The 15,635-nt window shown below is 31.1% G+C and overlaps 1 protein-coding gene across 1 annotated transcript in view; it reads left to right on the plus strand.

Annotated features, from left to right (window-relative positions):
- Positions 1-15,635, plus strand: part of LOC106478448 (probable cytosolic oligopeptidase A) — a 68,677-nt gene that overhangs the window by 42,594 nt on the left and 10,448 nt on the right. The window contains exons 10-15 of the mRNA XM_013938990.2: positions 5,638-5,734; positions 6,348-6,414; positions 7,436-7,519; positions 8,453-8,571; positions 10,945-11,149; positions 12,843-12,918. Of these exons, the coding sequence (XP_013794444.1) occupies positions 5,638-5,734; positions 6,348-6,414; positions 7,436-7,519; positions 8,453-8,571; positions 10,945-11,149; positions 12,843-12,918 (648 nt within the window). The remainder of the gene's footprint in view (positions 1-5,637; positions 5,735-6,347; positions 6,415-7,435; positions 7,520-8,452; positions 8,572-10,944; positions 11,150-12,842; positions 12,919-15,635) is intronic.

The following is a 15,635-nucleotide window of genomic DNA, read 5'->3' on the forward strand; positions in this document are numbered from 1 at the left end:
CTCTTCAATACCCAACAGCAAGAAAAAAGAAGATTAGGTAAGTACCTTATTTCTTGGTTTTCATATTTTTCTTTATTTATTATTATAAAAGTAACTAAAATCTAAAAATACAGATCTTTTTAAGTTATTTAAGACTAGATTAGGTAAAATAAGTAATAATAATATAATTAATATGGTTCATGAGGTACACATGCGAGTTGCACGTTTCCCAAGTGATTTATAACATATAATGGTGCAGATAGTAGTTTTACATGGTCCAAAGGGCAATAAAACAATAAAATTTAATTATAAATAGATATATACTGTTCCAAACTTGGAGCTACTTGGGATAAATGAATGTAGTCTCATGTTACAATTTGAAGTCATTGTAGAAAGAAAAAAAGAGTAATATAGGTTTCTTTTGATTTTTTTTTAGTGGTTACAAGGTCTGTCAAAATGACCAATCCCATTTTGAGATAGGGTAGAGAAAATAATAGATATATTATAAAGTTTTACTGAAAAAAATCGTTTGAAATGCATTTAGGAGGTTTTTAGGGATTACACAAAGGAAATTTGAGATAAGGAAAAGTATTTTTAGTTTTAACATGAAAATTGGTGTGCACATGGACTATTCAAAACGTATACTCAATATATCAATAGACAAATCTATTATTTTATTAAAAATACTTCACTGAAAATATGATTTTTTGTATGTGAAAGACTTATAATATCAGCTAAAAGACTGCTAAATTTTGTGAAGATATACACACTATATTGAAAGTTATAAATATTAAATCTATAAAGACTTTAATTGAGTACAAAGAGGTCATGTGATCAGTCAAATTTACTGAGCCCTTGTTGAAAGAGTTACAGCAATGAGCAAGTTGATAAAAACTATGCAAAAGAGTTATTGTATTGGGATATAATCTTAATTTTTAAAACATGTTGATAATTCACACATTGTCCATATATTAGTGCTGCCTGTGTACTGTTATCATAACTTGCATGGAAACTGAACCCAAACAACAAATTTTCTCTGTAAGTACACAGCTGTAGTATTATTGTGCAGGGTAGTTGCTGCTTAGAATCATGTCAAACTATGTATGTGACACTGATATTGTAAACTTTTTAATATTATAATTTTTTGATATTGTTGCAGAATGATATTTTAGCTACTTTTATTGTAATTACTTTCCAGTTTGTTAAAGGAAAATTTGTGTCTGTATACAAAGGGTTAAGTACCTTATATTAAAATGATTCTGAATGTGCATATCAGAAAGTTGCAGGACAAACACAAGGTATAAAGTTGTGATGGAATATTGTATATCAGAATTACATTTTGGGAAGGGTGTGTAAAAGCTCTTTCTGCTGTACAGTATTGTTACACTCGGTTTATGAAAATGTGTTCAGATTGGGGATTTAGAATTTCCAAGCTAAGGATATCCCATATACTTAATTGAAGTCTTAAAGAAAGATTTTTGTGTGTTTATGTTAAAATGATTTTGAATATGCAAATCAGAAAGTTGCAGGATAATCACAGGTGATGTAAAGTTGTGATGGAATTATATGTATCAGAGCTACATTTTAACATTGTTTGGCCTATTGTAGGTATTGTTGTGCTGTATAAAATAGATAAATTTTGGGAAGGGTATGTAGCAGCCCTTTCTGCCATAAAATATCCATACATTCAGTTCATGACGAATTTTAGAAGGCTTAGTTGAATAACTAGCTTCAGAAATGAATACTTAATCCAGGTATGTTGATAAACTTTTAATACTGCATTAACCCTTTCGCAACAGGCTCATGTCTTTTACAGAATGCTGTATCAGGAATTTCGCTTGTGCAACAATACATACTGTAACTCTGCGATTTCCTGATGTATACTCTCAAAAACTGGTAAGATTTTGTTAAAGATCATAAGTATCTTGTACACAAAGAATGATGCTATTTTAATTAAATGTTTTTCTTTAAAATGTTATTTATTTCTTGTGGGTACTTGCACTCAAACTCTTAATAAATCAAGTGCAGGGTGATTTTCATTTTAATTATAAAAATTACTTTTCTTCATCTTATGGTTTCATAATTCATTTTTATGACCTCTAGAACCTACTAAATGAATATCACAAGTTTTTTAAAGTTAAATGTATATATATTATTTTTCATTTTCTCTACCATATCACTAATTCTAGCTATTATCATCAATATACAATGTAATGAAATAATTAAAATTAGGAAATAGAAAAAAGTATATACCTTTTAATTTTTTGTAGACTATCTTTAAAGATCTTCTTTTGGTTATATTTATAATTTCAGGTTTTTTCCTTTTCATATATACTTAATTTTTATATTTTATTTTCCTTTCTTGTCCTTTACCATTTATTATTATTCTTGACACAAGCTAATGGTGCCCTCAGGGGAATATTACAAATCTCTGCAAGAGAAGCACGACCCTTCTGCAAAATTTTTTTGCACTGCATAATATTGTAAGCCTTGATAACTGATGCAGAGTATGATGTATATTTTAAACAAATTTGAAACCTTTCAATTATGCATTTTGAAACATAAATAATTCATAGTTAATTAAGATATAAAAGTAAGACCTAAATACAATTTAAACTGTATCTCTAACTATAACATATTTAGGTAAGAAACAACTGTAAGTGCTGTAGTCGATCAAGCAGCCAACAATACTAGAGGCAGTTACATGTACTGCATGACAAAAAATGCAAGCCAGTTTCAAAATAACGTTTTTTGTATGTAGCATGTAGGCTATAAAACTCAAACAAATTTATTGAAGGTTGGCATGGCACTATTCAGGTGTTGACAAAATTTATTACTTGTTTCAACTGCATTCATCCAGAGAACTTTGAAATGTACATGTCAATAGGTTAAGTAAATGTCTTATTGTCTGGATGTACATCTACACAACTGGCATTATATTATTGAAGGTACAGAATGCCAAAGTAGATAATTTTCAAAGCTTGTGGGTTGTGACAATACATCTGAAGTTTCAAGTAGTTTTTTTAAAGGTTTCTTTTAAAATAAAAGACTTAAAATTTAGATACATAAAGCTTCAATCATAACATTATAATGTTAAATACATTGATAGTAAAGGTGTTTAATTAAATTTTCATTGTAACAAGTGCTTATGATCATTCAGTTAAATGTTCAGTATGAAATAAAGAGATTTCCACCATTCCTCTCTAACAAAACTGCAGTTAATTAAGGTAGAAAAATATTTGAAGAAAATTTCTTCTGCACTTAAGTGATGGCTGGCAAATGAAGCTACCACAGAAAGCCTTTCAGTCGTATATAAAGTCATTGTTTATATGTTTATTTTTTAAAAGGATGATAGACCAGACAGAAATAAGGAAGGAATTTCATTTTTAGGAATAATTATCATGTAATTTGTTGCATCACTGATGAAATGTTATGAATTTGGACTTCATGAAAATGATCACCAAATATAGGTGACAAAGCTCAAAAGAAAAGTAAAATTACATTGGTTTTAAAGTTATATCTTTAGAGTAATAGACCAGTTAACCTCTTCTCTTGAACCACAGCTGTCTAATAAAGTACATAAGATATACACATTCCATAACTATACAGCTAAGTTATTCTTACCATCAATCGTACAATATAATATTCTGTTACTCTTTACAGATAAAAATAAAGTGTGTGTGTGTGTGTATTTATTTCCCACGAATGTTTAATCATTTTATTCACATCTTGTTACTAGTCAATTTTTAAGACAGTGAGCTTTTACTTTTTCTTTACTTGAGAAAAACATTAAATCTCAAGGAATTTGTTTAAATTCTGTTAGCCACCTGTGACATTTCCAACTTGAGTTTTTTCTTTTATATCTTGTCTTTTTCTCATCTTTATGATGAGTGTCAGTACTTAAGCACATAACACTGTCATAAAAATATAGTAATTATAAGAAAATTAGATTGTATGACACATATGGATACTTTGATGTTTTCAGTGTGTTTTTTTTTTTTTTTAAGTCATCTGTTATTAAAGTTGAATTAGTGTTTATGGATTTAAAAAAATAATTTTTTTTGCTTCAAGACTTTTCAAATGTCAGTCAGTGGAGGTGTTGTTTGTCACCAATCCTAATTCTAGCTAAATTTTGGGAACCGTACTTTTAACTCTCTCAATACAGGCTCGGTCAATTTGACCGACCATGTGACCTCTTTGTACTCGTTTAAAGTCTTTATAGATTTAATACTTCTAACTTTCAATATAGTTTGTATATCTTCACAACATTTAGCAGTCTTTCAGTTAATATTATAAGTCTTTCACATACAAAAAATCATTTAATAAAATAAGATTTGTCCATAAATATATTGAGTATTTGTTTTAAGTATTCAATGTGCAAAGTAATTTTCATGTTAAAATTTAAAATGCTTTCCCTCGTCTCAAATTTTTTAACAGTATACATCTACTTATAATTAAATTTTATTGTTTTATTGCCCTTTGATCTGTGTCTCTTACTACTATCCATGCATTATAACTTGTAAATCACTCAGGGAAAGTGCAGCTCATGTTAAGCTAACGAATTACATTACCCACAAGCTACTACTATTATTTATTTTACCTAATCTAATCTTAACTAACTTACAAGGGTCCCTATTTTTGCATTTTAATTACTTTTATAATTAGACATAAAGAATAAACATGAAAAACAAGAAATATATCGCTTAACCAATCTTTTTTTTTCTTGCTATCATTTGTCGAAGAGAGTTAACCCTAATTTTTTATACTAATGATAATAATGCACTTAATAATTTTTATTTATTTAAATAATGTACCAAAGAATATAGACTAATAACATGCAAAAAGTAGACAAATTCTCTTACCTCTCAAAATTTTTCTGGCTTTCTAATTATGTGACAAGAGTTGTTACAAATTCATCTAACCTAGTCGTTAACTTTCTCACGGGAACAATGTTGGTACTCTGAGTGAAACTGTCATTGAAAACTTCAGAACATAATGTTATACAATACATCATTTGATAGATGAAAACCGTGAATTTCTATTGGTTATAGGTAATATATAATTAAACATAAGAGAGAACTATGAACAAGTTGTGAAAGAGAGGATGTGACAAGTGGGTGTGGCAGGAGGGGTCTCATTTTGTATTCAATAGTTCTGTAATCATGCAAAATTGAAGCCTAAAAATTATGATTTGTCTGAGCAATAACGATTTTATAGAAAGTATTTTACATTTAATTTCGTACTTTTTCAAGGGGTGATGGATAAAATAGGGATGATGACATGCTAATACAAAATGTGTCATGTGGGTCAAACTAGTGGAAATTCATAATTTTTTTAATATTCCCTTGTAGAATTAAGAACTTAAAACTTGTATACCATTAAAATATGGACTATTAGCTGAGATTTTATGCTATTCTGATTGGTATAACATAAACAAAAAGTAGTTTAATAAAATTTTGAATGTAAGATACAAATACCTTGTGTCATGTGCAGTAAAAGATACCTGTGGCGATAGGGTAACATGTAATTTTTGAATACAGGCTGAGATAATTCAGAAACATTGCATTTTATAAACCTTGTTATCAATCTAAAAAAATATTGAATGGCACCATGTTGTAGTCCTTACGTATAGTACAATAGGAGTGTACAATGTTTCAGGATAGACTACTCAGATATTCAACAGTACTTCCCATATCCAGTTGTCTTGCAAGGGCTGTTTAACTTCTGCAAGGAAATCTTTGGAATAACATTCAAGGTAAAGTAATTATCTTCTCTCCTTTAACTGAGTTTAGAACAAGTTTTTATTCTGAATTAGATTTGGTACTACAAACATTTTCAAACTCAACAAAGGATAATCAGAATTTATAATCATTACTGTTATAATATCAGTCACCATTTCCCCCCTCTCAGTTCATAAATATGTAAATCAGGCATCTGATAATCAATATTGTGATTAGAAATGCAAGTGATCCATCGATATATATATACTATCATAATCATAGCAACTGTTAGTTGTTTGTCAATGGAACATGAGTTACCAAAAGTTGACCCATCCATTAGTTATTTGTCAGTAGAACATGAGTTACCAGTTATTTACTCATCTGTTAATTGTTTGTCAATGGGAACATAAATTACCAGTAATTGATCCATCTATTAGCTGTTTGTGAATGGGAACATGGGTTACCAGTAATTAGCTCATCAATTAGCTATTTATGAATGGGAATATAAGTTACCTATAACTAGCTCATCTGTGAGATATTTCTGAGTTACCAACATTGTACTACTTAATAAAGTTATATTAAGTAACTTGTATAAGTTGAGCACATTTTAAGTTCATTACAATGTTTAAGTAACCTGTTTTGAACTAGGAGGCAACTTCAGAAGTTGATGTTTGGCATCCAGATGTCCAGTTTTTCAAAATATATGATGAAAATGGTAAGATTAAATTAGCTGATAGAGTAATGTAAATTACAATAAATGAGTCATATTTTTAGTTGGTAATGTTTTAATTATTATATTTAATTTTATGTATGCTTTGTTGTGTATAAGATAACATTGATTTGGTATCCTTTACTTTTTTAATTATATCTGAAAAATTCAATAAACCAGGGTATTATGAGAGTTTGGTAGGGACTATGTTTATGTACCTATTCTTAAGTTTTAAATAAGATTTATGAACTCAAACATTACCATCCTTGCTTGTTTCTCAGAATCTTCATATATGCTTCATACTTTTAATACTTAGCCTCATGTGGATTTCTTTACTGCACCTTTTGGATATGTAACTTGACTTATCTATTATCTCTAGTCTTTTAGATAAAATTATTCTGTATTCAAGCACTTCAATTTTCATAATTTTTTACAAATAAAATGTATTAAAACTTGTTTTTCCCTATGTAACTTTTATTTTTTATTAATCCAAGTATGTTGAGGGAATATGTTAAAACAATTTTTCTTAACCATCAACAGAAATTGGCTAACCTCCAAGGGCTCTGCCCATTAAGTTTAATAATAGTTGTTGCTTAGAATTTAACCTACTTTATTATTATTGTTTTGGTAGATTACACCCCACCTGTGTGTGACTGTTTCAAAGCTAATTGTCAAAGACAAGGTGATTTTATAACTGTTGCCCAGACACTGATTTTACCTCAAGCTAAATGAGTAAAATAACTCCAGAACTGAGTGTTATTGAATTTCTTATTTGAAAAACAGAAAGAAAACATGAAGTAATGTTCTTTTCATATTCTTTTTAAATGATATCTTTTGGTTTTTTTATGCTCTAAGTAAGTTTTTTTGCTATATGTTTTATACTAGTTATTCAAGTTTGTGAATAATGCAGCATTGTGTTGATACATTAATATTGTGATAGAAACACCTTGAATGATTTAAAAACCTTATATTAATAACATTTTATCCTGAGTCTTAAACTGCAATATATTCTAATATTTGCCCACAGATTCCTACTTGGCATCATTTTATATAGATCCATACATAAGGCAAGGGCAGAAACTTCCAGGTGCCTGGATGGAGGCAGCTTGTAGTAAGTACCAATGATCACAGTTTTATCTGGAATATAATGGTTATGTTCTATTATCAGAAAATGGTAGCGCTCTTGAGCCTTAGAAGTCATGATTTATATTGTTACCACATTTATCTGCAACAATGTAACCATACCAAGTGAAGCTAAACTACTTCAGTTATTAGAAAGTAATTTTATATTTGAAAAATACATTTTTCTCTGAAATCTAATTATTATTTTGAATACAGATTTAGGTCCAGGTGCCATGAAAGTGAATTTCTGGAATTCCATTTTGTAAATGGTGCCACTGTACAATATGCTACTTGTACATTTACTCTAGTACGTAAATTAACCTTGCAACCTTCTTTGTCTCCTGTAGATGGTAGATCATGTTGTCCACTGAAACATGTAGAGCCTGTTTTTTGAACATTATACAAAGGTTATTGTGCATATGGAAACTTCATGTTTATTGAAAACCTACCTTACCTAAGGAAAATGAGTCATCACATTACTGCACAGAGGTCCCTGATTCCCTGCAGTTTTCACATAAACACATGATCCAGAAAACCATTGAATTGTTTGATTTTTAAGTTACCTTTGTTTCTTTGTTGTTCTCTTATAGGTAATACATACTGTGCCCATGAGGATATTGTTGCACCTATGTACATTGTGCAAGCAGTTTAGCAACAGCAATGCCTTTCACTATCTGAGTAGATAGTATCTAAAGATTTCACTATGTTGCATGAGAACAGCCAATCACATGAGTAATGTTAGTCATTATGAGTAAGTAAGGAGCATTGGTTTAACACAGTTCTTGGTTTTCAGTATGATTCGGTTGATGGAAAGACATCTTGTGAGACTAAATATGTTTAATGATTCACTGATCTGGTAGAAGGTGACAGTACTCTTTAATGTATCTGTTTAATGAAATAATTATTGAAGTTTTCTTTGCAGACAGAAGTAAGGCAGTAGGAACATCTCCACTCTCCTATATGATCTTCAGTTTTCCAAAACCTTCGTATCAGAAACCATCCCTTCTATCCTTTCATGATGTAGTTGCACTGTTTAAAAAGGTACTAATGCTGTTATTTGTCAAAGTAATGTTTTCAGTAACTATTAGTTTTTTAAGGATAAAGATAGATCAGTAAAACATTTTAATGTAAATTAGTGAACCTAGATTAAATTTAACATCTTAGGTCACTTGCTGACATAAAGTTTCTGTTGTGTGGTGACCCCTCTAACATGTTAAAGTTGTATGTAGTTTGTAACACTTCTCATGTTGTATTCCTGAGATATAATATTAAATGTTAATCTTTTAACATTTAATACTGTTCTATATAATGAAATATGAATGAATATTCAGGATATAAAGAGTCATGAGAGTTAGTTAAACTTAGATTAACTGAGAGAGAGAGAGAGATATAAATACAACCATATTAAATCATTGTTTCAAAAAACAGTGAATTAAAACTTGTATAACTTTTTTCTGCCTGAATTTTTGTAATATGCATTCATGTACTTAGTTGAATTGATTTTATAATAATTTGATTAAATTAAAATAGTCTCCATTTGGCAACAGTGGTTTTTCAAACTATGATAATTGGTAATTGTTTTAAGTAAAGTCAGAAAAGTTAATATTTTAAGTTATAACTATTATGAAGAATACATGTAAGGTTTTCAACTATGTGAGACCAATGAAACATTGCCATAAAAATAAATGTTACATTAACTTTTTCAATAACCTTAAAACCTTTAATAAAAGCTCAATTTACTTCCTGTTCTGTTAGAAACATATACAGTAAATATAAAAAATTGTTTTAATTTATTTTATAAAATGTTATTGCAAAAGTACTTTACTGTTAGATACAGATTTTATTTAAAGGTATACAGTAAATATAAAAAATTGTGCTAATTTATTTTATAAAATGTTATTGCAAAAGTACTTTACTGTTAGATACAGATTTTATTTAAAGGTATACAGTAAATATAAAAATTGTGCTAATTTATTTTATAAATGTTATTACAAAAGTACTTTACTGTTAGATACAGATTTTATTTAAAGGTTTTGTTATACACATAACCCCCAAAATATATCAGTTTCATTTACTTCATTTTGTTTGGTTTTATTGTTTATATAAATTACTTACTTCACATACTGTATTATTCTACCCCAGTGGCTCAGCTGTAAGCTTGAGAGAGCATATAATGCTAAAATTTGAGGTTGGATCCTGTGGTGGCACAGCCCATTGTCAGCTTTGTGCTTGTAGTATGCTAATACAACATGTATTATTCTCCCATAATGCATACTTTTTATCTTCAAAGTTTTTTTAAGTCCTAATTTTGGATCACTAAGTCTGGTTGTGTGCAAGATTTTATCTTTGGTTGTTACTTTTTGTAGCTTGACTGGTCAAGGAATTTATGTACTGTTTCACGGGATAGTTGTATTATACCTTTCTTGACCTTGTATTTGGGGGAAACCTTGTAATAATTACGAGGATCAAAGATACTTCCACACTTTGGTGCCCCTATTCGTGATTAGTCAGCTGCAGAGAAAATGTGTACTATTCATGCATTTTTGACAATCTGAGAACAGGTTCACTCTGACTTTCAAGAAAAGTAGCTTATTTTTGAGATGTCAGAATCCAGACATGTTTGTGAAATCCTTGTCCTTATCTCAGTGCACTTCTTTAATTCACAGTCATTTCACCTCCATTCATTCATACATTCACCTGTTTGTTAATGTTTCCCTCATGGCAGAAAATAAAGTATCTTATTTTTATTTTTACTTCAGCATTGTGTTTTTTCTCTTTCATTTCACCTGCAACAGATCACTACATATGTTTATCTGCATATTAGATCCACAAATCTTTAATTTTTGCATAGATTAAGTAACTGTGTGTAGGTATAACCTTGATTATTTCTATTGAAACCAAATATATCTAATTCTATAATTGGAAACCTATAGTTTGGGATCTGTTGTTCTGTATCTAGGAATCTTTTGTTTGTGACTAAATATGTTTTAATGTTAGAGACATTTTTATGGGACTTGTTCTCAAAATGTGAATACTGTATTATGTCTCTTTAGTTAAAAACATATTTTATGGGATCTGTTTTTCTTTAAATTAAAGACTACGCTATATCCCTGTAGTAAAGTTTTTTAATGGAATTTATTGTTTTCTACATTAAAAGACCATCCTTTAATTGTTTATTTTTTTTCTGTTACTTTGAGAAATAGTATCAAAAATGTTGACATATAAAACATTCTTTGAATTTTATATAGATTAAATAATAATATACATTGTCAACTTTTTATATGTGTATTTTATTTACATTTTTGTCAATGTATATTGTCTTTTTTTTTTTTATTCTAGCACCCAGATCATACTGTATTCAGGCTTTTGTTTTCAAAGATTTGTTCTTATTAAGAAATGACTGTTTCTCCCTAGTTTGGGCACCTATTGCAAAATTCTCTGACAACTGTACCTTACAGTGATGTGTCTGGTTTAACTAATCTTGAGTGGGATGTTGTAGATGTTTGCCCACACTTTATGACTTGTTGGCTGAAAGATTACAACACAATAGCCTCTTGCTCTTCACATGTAGAGAATGGTAATGCCATTTCTGAAGATCTTCATAATCAACTACTAAAAGGTGAGGAGTGATTTTTAATTTAATCACAGAAAGGCACGAAAAACTTTCTGAGCTAGAATGTAAGAGTACAGAATAAATAATTGGGAAAGTCTGAGTTTCTGACCAACTGCAGAAAATTTTCAAAAACAAACTAAAATTAAGATTTTGAATAAATTAAATATATATTTTTATAATGTTCTTACCAAATTTTTGATGAATCTTTAGATACCTTTAAACACTGCTGTTCTTCTTAACATTATTTTTGAAGCAAACTTGAAACATATCTGGTGTGAAATGTAAAATCTTACACAATTGCCATAATAAAAATACCACAAGTCCTTATACAAATGTTTTTATATTATGTTGTATTGAAATTTAGCTTGACCAGTAAAATAGGTACTAAATATTTTAGCCATAACTCTTGTTGTTGTTATTGCACACCTTTGTGGAAGTAAAGGGAAGCCATTTTCTGTTTTTTGCTCTGTAGTTGCTCACAATGGATAAACATTTTATACCATTTTCTATTAGATCAATCTAATTCTAATTTCAGTTATTTCACTCTATATGTATTAAGCTAAAATCACTTATCTTAGGTTTAGCTACTTTTGAGCTTTTTAAATTTTTTGTATCTACGTTTTTACATACTTTTGAAGGACCCTTTATCTAAATTAGACATGTGGATTTAAGTGATCTTCTTTTATATCTGTGTTACATTTTATTTTCTCAGAGTTGAAAATTACTTCCTCTGGTTTGTATATTATTCAGATTTAACCAGTGAAGTCTAATATTGAAACCAAGCTGATTTTGTCCAGGTTAGGTTATAATGTCTGTTTCATCAATATTATTTTTGATTGATATTTTTCATTAGAGATTTTATAGTTAAATTTTCCATTTTCTGGACCTATAGGCTATACCTAAATTTATTCACTCTATCAGCCACTTTTTGTTTATATGAAGAAAAGGTTTTCTTAAAGATAACTGTATAATACTCCTTTTTTATGTTGTGTACCCCCAGACAGTGGGTTATCCCTGTTGCATATCATTTGTTGAAAAAAACATAAAGGGTGGTTTATATGAATAAAAACGTTAATAAGGTAAGTCAATAATACATAAATGTTGAGTACCAGTTAATGGAATACATTGATAACTGAATGATATTGCTCCAAAATTTTGAGGTGTGGGGCTTAATTTAAAGTTTTTCAAAGGTTCTCATATACCCCCACAACATATGTTAGCAACCACTGCCCTAGATGATGTTTTGAAATCACTTTAATTATTCATCAGTGTTGACCTTGGTTTGTTCAGTGCCTAGAGTAATGATTTATTCAATGTTTAAGGAACTTTTGATTATGAGTGAATTTTATTCAAGTTTAATATGTCTATACATGACACATTTTTATAATTTAATTAATTTCTGAATAGCATTAGCTGTTTAAATTTTAAGAAAGATTAGTGCTCACAGGTTTAAATTCTGTACACTAATATACCATTTAATAAATAATTATGGTTATAGGAGAATTTTATGTTGAGTTTGAAATTAGACCTTGAATTTTTCTTAATAGAGCAGAAATTTATCTTGAAATTAATGTTTTAGTGTTTTCAGTTTTACTATCATACATTGTGGTCAATTAAATATAAAATGTTTTATACTGTTTTAAAAACATGACTGTTTCTTTTCTGTATTTTTAATTGACACATGTTTTCTTCCATACAGCTGAGTGTCACATGGCTGGATATGATCTTACTAAAGAATTGTATCTTAGTGCTTTGGATTTAGAATTGTATTCCAGGTTCGTAAGATATTAGATTTTTATGAATGAAGTAATGTAACTGTTAACTGACATCCTTTAATAAAAACATGGTTTTTCACTTGTTAACATGGTGTATGATCCTTAATGTACTTTAATTGAAGGATATTAGATTATCTGAATTAGGTAGTAGAATTGTTCCTTGACCTCATTCAGTGAAAGAGTGTTTCTCTCATGCGTTAACAAGATGTAACCTTATAAAATTATTATCAGGTTTTAATTGGAGGATATTAAATTGTCAGAATTAAGTCAGACAAATGTTCCTTGATATCCTTCGGCAAAAACATGTTTCTCATATGTTAACAAACTAATCATACAGAAAGAATTGTCAGTGCCACTTACTAGTTGGAAAAAGAACATTTCTGTGTTCTAATAAAGAGCTTTGGTCAAATATAAACATTTTCTAACAATTCCAGCATGCAATTGGCTATGTTATGGTAAAAATCTTGCGTTGATGTGTGAAAAATTACTTTCAAAACATACTTATCTCTCTCACACTATAGCTATTATTTTCGGGTTTCCTTCCTTTGCCCATTTAAGCATTGGTCTGATTTTTTCTTGTTTGCTACAGTCTTTTAATCCCCACTTAATTGCCCTTAGTGATATTTGTCTCATGAAACTCTTCACCTACATCAGTGCATCTTCTATCCTGATACTGTATATAAGCACCTCATTCAGATAATATTATCACTTTTTCTTGACAAAGCATTCACTACGATAATTGGAAATACTTTGAGCATACTTTGTGTTACCTAGTTGATTTTCGTTTAAGAAAATAATTATAATATATTTTTTTTCGTTTGGAAAGCTGATATATGGCATGAATTCTCGGATTACTGTTTCCAGCATTGAGGCAAATCAAATCTCTCCTATCCCACCTCTGATATTTAGCATCGCTCAACAATTGGGGAAGGGAGTCACTCTCAGTTGAGGCTGTCCATGGCATTATTCGTAGTGAGATGGAGAAATATATTCGGACGGGTGGCGTTTCTCCAGGGGCCTCTGAGGCTGCACTTGCAGGCAATCCTGGAGAGAATTAAGATTTGCTTTTTCCAGCACCTTCCTTCCCTTCAGTTGGTCAATCGAGTGTGTGATGTTTTGGGTCTCTCCCCGGTTTCTTTTGAGTCTGCACCTTCCTTGATGCCAGAAAGGTCTGAGGGTGGATACTTAGTTCTTCCTCCATCCCCTGATATTGCAGTTTATGCAGGGAGGTTTACTGCTCAGTTACATGAAGGGACAGCTACGTGTTGTCTGCCATGTTTGTTGGAACAACATGCTTTAGTCTACCACTGACAGGTGGACGTGTATTTAGACTCTCAAAGAATAGACCCTCTCCTGGAAATGTTGGTTTCCAGAATAGAGTCTGGGGTCAACCAGAATAGATCACAATTTTCTAGAATTTGTCTGTCTCTACCTTACACATCTACCTTAGTTCGATTGTCAGCTTCTGCACTTTCCCTAGTCTCTCGGTTGGTATGTTGTTGGGTAGAGATGTGTTGATGGAGAGCATTCGTCTTCTGGCTACCACCCTCAGTGAGTTATGTGAGGCTTCCTTTCTCTGACCCTTGATCTTTGAGGGCATTCCAGTCTTTGGAATCTGCATTCACCCATCATCATTGACTACTTGACTTTCCTCGACTCCTACAGGGGGGCATAGTTCTGCTCCTGTTCAAATGTCCTGACATCAGCCCCTCGGTCTATTGGTACCAAGAATAGATTCTGCCCATATCCACAAGGTTCCTCCAGTTGGTTGAAACGCTGGCAGCGATGACCACTTTATACCATTGGGGTCTGTGGGGGCTTCGCTCCAAGAAGTTCTGGATGTCATGGCATCAGGTTTAGTCATTCAATTCTCATCTCCATCACTATCATAGACCATTATTGATAGTGTTTCCACCTCCCACAGATCCTCAGATTTCAGAACTTTGTTCCAGGGCTATCAGAGGTTTGTTGGTCAAGGGGGCAGTGGAGAAAGTCATCCCAGTTCTTCCAGGGTTTTATTCCTGTCTCTTTGTTGTGCCCAAGAAGACAGGAGACAGGTCATCAATCTTTCTCGTCTAAATCAATTTCTAGATTCTTCAAAGTTCATGATGGAGTCATTCCTCACTCTGTATTGGCATTTTTCACCGGGCCTATGGATGACCAACTTTGATATCACCTATTCCTATCTACACGTTCCCATAGTAGAGTTGTCCCAACACTATCTGCATTTTGTGCATAAGGGTAAGTTGTTGCAGTTCAGAGCTTTACCCTTCAGACTAGCATTGGCACCATATGTGTTCTGCCAAACTGTACAAGCTTTTTCTCATCACCTCCGTTCCCTAAGCCTGTGCACACTCCATTAAATGGACAACTGGTTACTGCTGACACCATCTTGTCACACCCAGCTTCTACTTTTAGAAGCAACCAAGGCAGTCTTTGTTATCAGAGCTGAAAAATCTATTTTCACTCCAACTGAAGATATCATCCATCTGGGTGTTTTTTCAACATGTATTTCAGTTGGGCTTGGCAGACTCCCATCCAGCTCCACGCTATGGAACAAACAATCTGAGTGTTACTCGCATCTCCTTTTCCCACTGAGCGGATGGTTTTTTCTCTTTTGGGGATGTGGACATTACTCAAATCTCTCATTTTTTGGGGATGAGTGCACATGAGACCATTCAGTGGTCTCTGCATGACCAATGGATCATGAACAGCAA

This window comes from Limulus polyphemus, unplaced genomic scaffold (genome assembly GCF_000517525.1).
Source record: "Limulus polyphemus unplaced genomic scaffold, Limulus_polyphemus-2.1.2 Scaffold212, whole genome shotgun sequence".
NCBI lineage: Eukaryota > Metazoa > Arthropoda > Merostomata > Xiphosura > Limulidae > Limulus > Limulus polyphemus.